The 12,154-nt window shown below is 45.5% G+C and overlaps 1 protein-coding gene across 1 annotated transcript in view; it reads right to left on the minus strand.

Annotated features, from left to right (window-relative positions):
- The window catches only part of ANKRD13C (ankyrin repeat domain 13C), a 28,483-nt gene extending 18,348 nt beyond the window's left edge, over positions 1–10,135 (minus strand). The window contains exons 1-2 of the mRNA XM_075508989.1: positions 9,545–10,135; positions 3,244–3,285 (exon numbers count right to left, since the gene is read on the minus strand). Of these exons, the coding sequence (XP_075365104.1) occupies positions 3,244–3,285; positions 9,545–9,896 (394 nt within the window). The 5' untranslated portion in view covers positions 9,897–10,135. The remainder of the gene's footprint in view (positions 1–3,243; positions 3,286–9,544) is intronic.
- Between the last annotated feature and the right edge of the window lie 2,019 nt (positions 10,136–12,154).

Raw genomic sequence — 12,154 nt, forward strand, 5'->3', positions numbered from 1 at the left:
CGTGCGTATAACCGGCTGTACAAAAGTAACAGGTATTGTAAGATTAGCAATGTGGGTATCTGGAGCACTGATAACGGAGCACACAACTCACGGTCCTGTGCTCCATCACTTGCAACATGCTACATTTTTCATCAACAGCATCAGTAACAGCGTGCATCAATGCTATCCCTGGCGCTCAGCATGCACACGCTGTGCCGATCAAGCAACGTTAACATCTCATCAAAGCCACACAAGTTCCTAACGGAGTCACGGCTCAACATGCATTCCCTTCTCTGTCTACGGGTAAAAGATGATAGTGGAATGGGGAACAGTCCTTAAAATTAAGGAGACAAGAAAGCTTTCAGTGTTTCCATGTTTTGAATACGCTGTCCTCATTTGAAACAGTACTTCAGTTTCTAACTACAGAAAGTTTCCTCACCACACCTCATTAAAATCAACCTGACCCATCTGCAAATGATAGAGCAGTACCAAGCTGGAGCTGCAGCCTGAAGAAATGTCTCATTACAAATAGGATGGGCAGGCATGACAGATAGAGGAACTGCCTGGATTATTCTCCTACTGTAGGCGTTACAGGAAACCATACTAGTCATTCCACATGCAACAATCATGAGTCACTGGCAAGCACAGTGTTTGGGAAGGAAGAGATACTTCACTGGTGAATATACTGTCTTTTGTGGTAAATAAACAAAAGCCCCGACTACTTTGTCAGCAAACAGAGAGAGGTATTTTTATGGTTGCTTATAGTGCCTAACACAATAACAACACTGTACAGTGAGCAGGCAAATACGCTTGCACTTACCAGCCAGATTACATTTTCAGTTAAACAAACAGGATGTAAATTCACCCTGTGCTTCAGAAAAGACTGGCTATAACGCCACTATATACAGCTGAACAGTCTATATGCATCCCCCCCCAGAAAGACAGAAAACTGACCTTCGATAGCAATGAGACGGACTAACAAGGTAGGAAGGGACCTGGGGTTCTTGGTGGATCAATGACTATGCAGGAGTCAAAGTCAAAACAGTACAACCAGGTCTTGTGCTGGATGTCGTGCGCAAACAGCCCTGCTCTAGGCAAGCTAGACAAAGGCTCACCACAAGCATCCTAAAGGATTTAGGGCTTTACACACAGGATGACTGACTATATGGAAAGAAGCTAAGAGGTGAACTGCAAACTGAAATCTAAAACACGCAGCCAATGAGGAAAGGAGTAGAGGGAAGAAATGCCTCTCCTCTCCTCGCTATACTATACATGAGGATAACTCATATTCAAGCAACCTGTCAGCACTGAATAGGTTGCTTTTTAACCTGGAGCTGAAACATAAAATAACCAAATTTTTAAGAGAGACTTAGAACAAATATTCAACCATACCGAATTAAAGTTGGTAAACTCTTTTCTACCAGTTTTATTAGAAGAAGCATCTTTGATCAAAATTGTTTGTATTTATGAATGTGGTATGATACTGCTGTAGTCATACGGAAAGTCCCTTCATGACAGCTAATCGCCTTTTAACCAAAAACCCACAACCCCTTCTACACCCAACAGTGCAAAACGTGTAAATATTAACTAATGACCGTGACAAACTAAAGCTTGAAACAAACACTGCAATAAGGCACAACAGGAGTCATACACATAGCTGATCGTCATTGCTTGAAAACACAGAGCAAGTAGTTAGAAAACTAAAATCTACCTTACGAAGAAAAATGCCTTATTTAAGGCTGAGAAATTAAAGGAAGGCTTCTGCCTCCTTTTCCTTCTGTTGCTCTAAGCCTCTAGTCTAGGACCCTCACTGGGAAACAGCAGTTCTGACAAAGTACCATTTTTTGCAAGTTCTCCTATCTGTGACTTCTAGCAGGCAGGCACTTGCAAAACATTATTTGCCTCACTGCTGTCTCAAAAAGTTTCTACATATGTTCTTTTTCTCTTCTTCTCTAGTTTTTTTTTTTTTAATTTAAAAAGTATCACAGGCTAGACCAATATTGGCAGATTCCAGCAAGCTCTACTGTTTATTCTGCTGCATAAGCCACCTCTCTCCCTTCCTCCTTCAAAATTACTTCCCACTCTAACTCTCAATTATCTTAGATCACTTCCTAGGTATTACCAAAACATCCTAAGACAACTTACTGCATTTCCTGCATTCCCCTCTCCAAATCTGCCACGTGTTTCGGTTAACAGCAGCTCTCTCACGGAGCAATACCAGGTACCAGGCATAGGACTCACATGGCTGAACAAAACCAAGCCATTCTTGTTTCAGTAGTGAAAAAGAATTTTACTGTCATGGAGTCTGAAGAGTCACACTCCAGGTTCTTCCCAGGCTTGAAACATGTCTACTTCTATACTTTCTATTTGAAGTAGAAATTTAAATCCTGTGCCTTGAAATTCTGCTGTAAAGAAATCCTCGAAGGATACCTGGAAAGATGAGAGCCAAGGTGAATCAAGAGGCTGCACAGGCCTGGAGGCTGCGCTGGGCCCACGTAGGGCAGTGGGGCTGAAATCCCAACCAAGTGAGTGAAGGAGTATGCAAAAAGCAGGTGAGCGACTACATTTCCACTCACAGAGTTGTTTTATTCCAGAGGATGTTATTCTGATTCACTGCACTCGGAAAAAGCTAAATGGGGTGGTTCAACACCTCTAGTGAGCAGGTCAGCAACAAAGACAGTGACACTAATAACCAGAAAAGTGTTGACAAAGAGAAATGGTATCATCACACAAACAGAAACTAATAACCCTTCTGTACCATGAATTAATTGCACACTACAATAGAGATCTGCCTGCATCAAGTCCCCTGCCTACACACACTGAGTATATCCTTCCGCTTCAGCTGCCTGGACACCAAAGGGGAAGCAGGCGTGCATATGCTTGCCTCCACTGCTTGGAGTTGTTTCCCAATCTTCTATGACATTCCAAGTTTCCCAATCTCCTTCTAACTCTGCAAAGAGAGAGGAGCTGGGTCCACCCACTGTGCTTGTTCTAGGCTCATGAAGAGTCCAACTGCTACAACTCCTTTCCACCCTACCCCATTCACTACCCAGCTCCTTGATTTTGGCTTAACGAACAGCTCTGATTTCTTCTCCGACTGTTCTCTTCTAAATCTGCGCGGCATCTTCCTTTCAGAAAACCTCCACTTTGAACTAGCTTAAAACACAAGATCACATTCAGGAAAACTGAAAAAATCTTTTTTTCCTCTTGCCCCCGAGTCTTCAGGATAATTTAAGAGCTAACAAAATTGATGGTTTTACCCACCTTTATGTCCCAACATCACAGCAAGATGTAGAGGAGTGTTTCCTAAAATAAGTAATAGAAATAAAAAGATATTAAATTCAGGGTAACAGAATCCATTGCAATTCTTTCAGGCGTTCGCACATACAACTCAAACATTATGTGTTAAGAAACTTCAGTTACATGACCTAACCAAGGAACACACTAAAATACACCAGCGCAGTTACAGTTTTCTAAGCAAGCATTTGGATTATACTTGTTAACATAAATAAATCTGAAACACATTTCATGGGCCAAGAGAGCTTTTTTTTTTAAATGATGTCTTGAAACTTGCTCCAGCCAAAGAGGTCCAGTTGTGTCTTCAAGAAAGAGATAATCCAAACCTCTATGCTTATCATAGTCTGAAGAGTCTGATATTTTACAAAGAAGGACATATCTAGGTTAAAAGCTACTCAAAGATATAATACTGATTAAAATTTTAAGAGCCTATTTTATTAATTTTTCAAAGATTTAGCAAAAAATTTTTACTAATACAGTATTGGACATATTGCGAAGTAACGGTAACTTCACCACAAAAAAGTTGTGGTGTAGTTGTTTTAATGTTGTTTTAATGCCTTGTTTCCAAAGAAAGCTTCCAAGATTACTAGCAGATATTACAAATGTGACCCTATTTTCCTGGCGATGCATATGACACATTTTGTACTTCTGTTCTTAAATATGCACTGTACAGTACAGAGAGTTGTTTTTCTGGATTAACGCTGCTACCAGAATTCTGACACATTTTATTTATGTAGCTTAAAGACTTTCTTTATGTAGCTTAAAGAAATTCTTCCATTTAACTGTATTACTGTTTATATGTTTAAACATTTTCTTAGTGGAGTTAACAGAAAAATTGCTCGAAAACAAGTTTCTTTTGCATATAAAAAATGCACTTGATTTTAGGGTTATTTTACAGTATCATGTTAGCAATAAGTACTTGCTACATGCAAAGGATGATGTACCATACATCTAAAAGATGCAGTCCAAAACACTGAGAGGTTGCTATACAAAGTAATTGCCAGCATACTATAGTATCATGAAATCTCTGATCAAGATAGGCAAGCAGTCAAAGGCAGAGTTTCTAAGTGGTTTGGAATGAGCTATTCAACATGTAGTACAAATTATTCTTGTGGGCCACTAGCAACCTCAGACAGCCACATCCTAGCTCATTGTGCACACTCTAACTAAGCTAACCTCAAATTTTCTGTTGACAGATTTTGTAACATCTGTGAGCCAAAACAATTTCGAACACTGGATGCAGCCATTCTTTGTTAAGTGACTGAAATAGCAGCGTTACTGAGGAACGAACTTGAGAATGAGCCAAACCATGTACTCAGAAAATTCAAATTATGCAAGCCAGGGGTAAACACTTTCCTTACCTTATCGAGCACTTCAATGGGATATATATATAAAAATAACTCTACACTAAGTTTCCTCTTGCATTGATAAACCTTAAAATTTGAAAAAACACCCCACCTTTCAAATGGTGAATAAAACAGAGCCAGACAGCTCCAATAGCTATGACAGCTTGGTGTAATGGCAAGAAACAACAACACGAAAGCTAACCAGGCCCCTGACAGCTTTCCAGAGAACTTTGTTGGATTTCATTCAGCCGATAAGCAGAAAGTGCAATTGTGCGATAACACACATCATTTCAAAACTCCTCTGGACAAGGTTCTGAGCAACCTGATCTAACTCCGGTGTTATCTCTGCTTTGAGCAGGAGGTTGGACTAGAGCACCTCCAGAGAGCTCTTCCAGCATAGATTTTTCTTTGACTCAATGATCGTCTTCACACCAAAAAGTATGCAACTCAAAAATTAGATAGGAAACTTGGATACAGCAGACAAGGGGGAGAGGAAGAGGAGCATGCAGAAAAACAGACAGTACAATAGCCTATAAAGCACAGAAACTAGAATCTATCAATTCCAGACGAAAAAAAAATAAAAAGCTATTTATGAGGAAGCTGAAAAAGAGGTAACCTCCTGCTTGCTGGTCTTTAGCCAGTAAGTCCCTGGCAAGGAGGAGTCTAAGGTTTAACAAACATTGGTGAGATAAAATAAGAGGTTAGCTGCTGTGCCAAAGGGAGAGGAGCCACACTAACAGGTAAGCCAGGAAAGCACCTCTAGGAAAGGGGGTAAGAAGGAGAGAGAGGCAAGGCAAACACATAGAAAAGGGACTTTATGAAACTTAGAAAGAAACACTGCAGTTCCTATCATTCTGGACTACCTGGCCAGTCAGGCCTTTTTCTCACTGCCCATGATCAACTCCTCTCCACACAACTCTTAACCCGGACCAACCGACCTCAGTCAGCACGGACACAACAGCGCGTGGCTGCTTTGGAGAGCCGGCTGGAGTGCGGATGGAGCGGTCTAACAACGTGCACGCAGCACACCAAACCCTGTAAGCACCACGCTCATCTCACATACGTTTTTATTCCATCAAAATTCTACTGCTACTTTACAAAAGTACCTCCCTGACCCCCTCCCCAAAGGAAAACAGTCTCAGCAAGAGCTGAGACACAACGCTAGCTCCGGCACATCAAAAAATCAAACCTGGAACAGCATTTTGCACACTTCCATTACTAATCATCCGTCTTAAGATCCGATAAACCTGGGGAGGTCTTGATGCTCTTTGGGCCAAACAAAATGGGTTTTATCAGTAGCAGATTTAACGCTGACTTATCAAAATAAGCCATCCAAACTGTGTACGGTTGCATGTCACAAAATGAAGAAATTATGGTGAGGAATCACTCAGCTCATAGAATGCCTCCATGCAATCTTGAGGTTCTGCCCCCCAGCAGGAGAAAGGGAAGAGCTGTTCGAGCAGGAAGACTCCTCTTTTGTCTAATCACAGTCTTAAGCAGAGGTAAGCTTTCGCTCTGCCCAGGAAAACTGAGGGAAGACCTTGGAATGCCTTGGAAAATGTGAGACCAGCACTGCCACAGTCTCCCATCTAGCAACAACTGCCAACCATCAATACTGAGCAGCAACAGCAGTACTTCGCAGGGTCTGAAGCGGGCAGCAGCCAAAGACTTTCCACACATTTCACCTCAGAAACCTGGCTGGCTGGCAGGCACAAGTTAACTTCTACTCCTTTGGGAGAAATGGGATCTGAAAATGTAAACCCAATCCCAGCAGCTGCTGAAACAGAGCCACACTATCAGGCTCTTGCTATAGCATTTGGACGATAAAAGTCCCAGACTGATAAATTAATTAGTACCAGTATTTACAGGACTCAATGTGAACCGCTCCACTGGAATTCTATCGCACTGCAACCTCAAGTTCCACCGATCCTAAAATACAAATCATGTTTAGTTGCTTCATCGTGGCAAGAACAGCTGCAGCTCCTCTAGAACATTTACTCTCCAGAGCATACAGAATAATTCTAGGTAAAAGTAGTCTGATGAAAGAAAAATGGTGAACTTTAACCAATTTTTCCTAGCCAGTGCACAGTGCAACTAAGCATTTCTGCCAGGACAGGCAAGGGGGGGGGGGGGGGGAGAGGGCCATTTCACTTCTTTCAGTCGCATGGATGCTTTTAACAGCTTGAGGTTTTCAATGAACCACAGCACAAGCCACAATAGTAAGCATTAGATTCCAAGAAAACAAGCAGCTTTACGCGAGACAGCTGCTGGAGAGAGAGAGAAGGGTACGGATATACAACTATGTCGTTTACTATGCAAGAAAAGGGCACTGTAAATAATTAAGTGGCTGACATGTAGTCTTGATGACTTCCATGCAATTTAATCATAATGATAATGTGTTTGACATGATCGTTTCTAGACACTGACTAGAACATGAATGGGCACATACTTGAACAGTTGCAATCAAATTAATTCTCTTTTGGCAACAGCTTGATTTGCCATATAAACAAATCTAAAGACAACTTCATCAATATCCATAGCTTTGGGAAATGAGCGTACGTGCTTCCCTCCCCAAGTCATATAGCCTACAGGGCCTTATTCCAAGAAAGCAGTGATACAACAGTGCCTGAAATCCTGCACGCGCACATCCAGGGCATGCAAACAAAAACTGTTTGCACAAAAACGCACACAAAATACCGTACTTGTCCACACGCGTGTGCATGTGTAGCGCTTAACCTTTCGTCAGGCATCTGGCAAGGAAGCTGAGTGTGTTCTCCAAGAGTAATTCAGCAAGAAGATTTGTCTATTCGAGAATATAACATGGTTTTATTCTGAATAAACGTTTAAGCTTTTAAATGCGTATTATAGTAAAACCAGAAGTAATCCAATAGGTATACATACAAGCTTCTCCCGACAAACTCATTGTTTTTGGAATAACGATACTGGCCTTCCGATAGGTAATGTTTTTTGAGCTTAATTTAGAGAGCGAGGCAGGCTGCACTCAATTTACAGACACAGCCAGCGTTTGTTTTATCAGAACACCAAGAGTTTAACATTCGACAGGACTTGGCTTTTCTGCACTTAACCGCGCACTAAAAATGGGAGTGAATTATAAACAATAACTGTTACTAGAAGTTCTTTTTCCCCTCTGTCACTTCCTTATCATGTACTAGGATTCTTCTGGCTTATTTCTGAGTACAATTGTAAACTGAAGTTATCTACCCCAAATAACTCACAATTCAAATATGTAAACAAGTGACAGATGGATTCAAGCAGAAAGAAAACAATAACAAGGAAATATTAGTCAGGCCTTTGGTATGTCAAGACATCAAGGGTTTTGTTGTTGGGTTTTTGAAAACTTAATAGCAAAGGAACACTTAAAGCAAAAACTTGAAGGAAGATAATGAGACAGAAATCCCCAAAGCGTTCCTACTGTAAACAGCATTGAGAAAGCAGGAAGATGTTAATTTGAAATTTTTATATATATATATATGTGCATGTATATATATATTAAAAAAGGATGGTATCAATGTTTGTGATACACACTGAAGATGATAGTGCAACAAAGATGGATCAGGAAGTGCCTTCAAAGTAAAGACATTAAGCTTATGATGATGAGTTATTTGATGAGGAATTGGAGGAGGTGTAGGGGAGAAGTCAGCAGAAGGAATACATTGAGTGAGAAAATTTCTTCCTGAGTCTGTTGCTTTCATTCTACCAGTATTTGCTGCAATGTTTGGAATGAAGATGACAGGATAAATATATCTGTAGCTATATTTATAACAACGTGCTTAGAAAAATGTTATGACAGTTGTAAGAAATACTCCTCCCTGTCTTGATTGAGAAAACTGAGCTGTATGTTACTCCGCATACATTAGTTTGTGTTTCAGAGCGCCTAATGTTATCGTGGACATGGCTTTTAATTTCCAACTACATTATCCTTCCCATGGTACGAATCCCAAAGATTGCTCTACCTTAATGTTCCTTTTAATTTTACATAACACAATTAAGTAAAACAAAGGGAACATTTATCTCTTAATCAGAAAGAGAACGCAACTGTACCCTTTAATCACAACTTCTCCAGACACCACATACGGTATAACTTAGCATTCTCCAGCAGGATCGTATCACGTTCCTCTTGAAATAGGTAGGAAACGTAGAGATGGAAACTAACCATGAAACTTAATCTGACTTGACAGGCTGATTTATTGTTTAACCATGTAAAACATTCCCCAAATTAAACATACTGTTTTAAAACGTCCCAGCAAGATTTTCAATATTTATGCATTAGAGTAGCACCAGGATCGTATTTCTACCTCTGCTACTGCCACTCCTATGTCCCAAGCAAGCTTGCAGAGGAGCAGAGAACAAGAAATTGGCTCTTTCAACTCCCAGAAGTAAAGCATTTAAAAAAAAAGTTTTGTTTTGTTTTTTTTTAGCCTGGGGGAAAATCAAAGATACTTCCACCAGCAGCCAAAGGAACCACTCCCGAGTGCGCTCGCCATCTCCTAAAGCAAACAGGTGACAGTTCAGACGCTTTAAAAAAATAACGTTGGGGTTTTTTTAAACGAAGCAGGGTTTTGGACATGAAGCAACACCGGTACGAGGAAGCTCTCCCAGCATCACGCCCTGACAAGAGCCGGTATCGTGCCCGCTCGGGTTACGAGAACCCCGCGGCCGCACCGCTCCGCGGACCCCAGCACCGCTTCCGCCGCCCGCTGCCCAGGCCCCGGCGGCAATTCAGGGGCGAGACGAGGTCTCAGGCCGAGCAGGAGGGAGGGAAGAGGCTGCGGCTCCCGCGGAGCCCGAGGGAGCTCCCCGCAGCGCGGCGGGCGAGGCGGCCGCCACCCCCCGCCCGCCGGGCACCGGGCCCGCCCCGCGGGCAGCGCCGCGCCGCTCCCCCCGCCGCCCCGGCCGCTCACCGTGACTGTCCTTCTGGCCGATGCCCTGGGTGCGGATGAGGGCCGAGAGCCGCCTCACGTCCCCCTTGAAGACGCACTCGTGCACGGGGAAGTGCGCCGGGCACTTGTCGGGCTCGGCGGGCGGGCCCGTCCCGCCGGCCGCCGGCCCCCCCTTCAGCGGCAGCCGGTGGTGGTGGTTGCTGAAGATGCGGTGGCCCCCGGCCCGGCCGCCCTTGCCGCTGCTCCCGCGGCCCCCGGTGAAGATGCCTCCGGGCGCGGCGGCCGCCTCTTCCTCGCCGGGCGCCAGCAGGTCCCCGTCCTCCTTGCTGGGCTTGTGGTCCCTGCGCAGCGAGCGCAGCTTCTCTCCGGTCATCGCCAGCGGCGGCCCCGCGGGCGGCGGGGCCCCGCCGGGAAGGCTCGCCGCAGCCGGAGGGTCGATGCGCTCAGAGCCGCGGCGGCGAGTCCCGTCCCGTCGGCATCCCCCGCCAGAAGCGCCCGGAGCCCGCCGCGCCGAGGAGCCGCCTGCCCGCCCGCGGGGGCCCGCTCAACGGCCCGACGCCGCCGCCATCTTGGCCGACTGCTCCCGCGAGAGGCGCGGCGCCAGGCGAGACTTCCCCAGGCACCGCGAGACTGCGCGGGGGGCGGCTGCGGGGCGAGGAGGAGGGCGAGAGGCGGGAGGTGGCGGGCTGAGGCGGAGGGCGGGAGGCTGCGCCCGGCTGAGGCGCCGGGGCCCGGTACCGCCCCGCGCTCGGCTCGGCGGGCCCCCTCAGGGCCCGGCGCTTACAGGAGCACGCCCTCGGCCGGGGCGGGAGCCCGCGGGCAGCCCCTGGCGGCCGCCGCCGAGGCGAAGGCCGAGCCAGCGCTCGGAGCACGGCGGGCAGCCCTGGCTGGGCTGGCTCTTTAGGTTGGGGCTGGGGTGTGTCCTTCGCAGGGGTTTATGCACACGCGAGTGTAGCTGCGCTAAGAATGCATCTGGCATTTCTAGGGAAACAGCTGCTCCTTACAGTGGCAGTAAAGGCCTGCCGTTGTCTCACGGGTATGGGCAGACCAGGCAGCTCGGCATTCTTCCCTTGAGGTGACCGCATTTCACGGAGGGCTGTGCCTTCCTACAGACCTTGCATCCATATCTTTGGGCCACTATGGCTGCTACAGCACAGGCTCTTGGCTGTTGGGAAGCGCTCCCGGCTACCCAGGCTTATCTCAGCCTGCCAAGGGAAAGAAGCACCGTCTGTGGTGCTGTGTATCGTGAGGGAAGGACCCGGAGCCTCGGTCCGTTGCAAAAATCTGCTGTGATGACTCCTACGCATTCCTCTCGGATTAATTTGTAAAGAGGCAAGGCGGATCCAGGAGCGTCTTGGTTTGAGGTTTAGTTACGCAACTGTGTAGATGACGGCGTGTGTTCTGCACGTTGCTGCGTGCCAGAGGTGTAAACAAACCGCACAACAATGAAATAAATGAGCCAATTCCCCTCGTTTGCTAAGAGAACAGAAGCCCTGGGTTACTTCCCGGGTCACGAAGGGTGAAGGGATTTCTCAACGCGATCTCAAATCGGCACTCCTGCGTCTCCTCTGGTGCGCCTTCCGTGAGTCCCCTTGTGAGCCAAGGAAAAGAAACAGGCTGCTAATGCTGTTCTGAACAAAACATCGCCCAGTCCCTTCACTATTCATCCACCTCCCTCGTCTGCGTGGCTATTTCATTCACCGAGGGAAAGGGAAATAGAAGTAAAAGACCCAGCGTGATACATGACTGGGAAACAAGAAGTTATCTGGAGAGTGGCGGGACCTGCACAAGTTGTCTTCCTCAAAAGCACGTGCAGGAAAAGGGAAAGAGGAGACAGTCATCCTGTCCTTATGTCAGTCCTTGCAGATGCATTATCATCTTATAAAGTAACTGCGTTATGTTCAGAGCTTCCAGGTTTCCCTGCAGGAGCTCCTTCTTTAGCGCTAGTTCTGCAAGTATCTCCTTACAACAGTGGAATGAATCATTTAAAAAATGATGTGTCAAATTCCAGGTAAACTGGATTTTTTACTAACGCTTCCAGGGGAAACAACCTACAAGTTGTCAGGAAGATTAGATCTGCCGTGATAAAAGACCTACCTGTCTGGGTGACCTCTTTCTTTACCCAATTTGCATCATCTCCTCTCATGCTAAGTGGTTAAGAAGAATTCTAGGCAGAGATAGGAACTATGAAATACGATTTCTCCGCCTGCTGTCTTCAGAGTGACAGCACAGCTGCTTCCTGCGCACCTATTTACAATTCTAATAGGGAATTTTAAATAATTCTAGGGAAAAAAGGTCGCCTTTGCTGTATACTCCATTGGTCTTTCCGACAAGATTTTTCTGGCTCTTCTTGTTTTCAGAGAAAATTAAAACCCATTTACAAACAGAATTTGAGAGGTTGGCACTGTTAGCAATTCTGATGTCTCTTGTCCATTCTCCAGTGCTGCCCAAGAGGCCGTTTGCCCCGGTGCCGTGCTGGAAGCACGTAGGGGCATAGCTAGTCTTGTGGAGGAGATGTACAGCTCAGGTTTTAGCTGATGTCGGAAGCTTCACGTTGCATTTTTAATTACTGGAGGCCAGCTAAGAGGAGACAGAGGCATGAAGTCACTGTTTACCAGCTTATTATGGAGT

Source organism: Mycteria americana, chromosome 7, assembly GCF_035582795.1.
Source record: "Mycteria americana isolate JAX WOST 10 ecotype Jacksonville Zoo and Gardens chromosome 7, USCA_MyAme_1.0, whole genome shotgun sequence".
In the NCBI taxonomy this organism is placed as follows: domain Eukaryota; kingdom Metazoa; phylum Chordata; class Aves; order Ciconiiformes; family Ciconiidae; genus Mycteria; species Mycteria americana.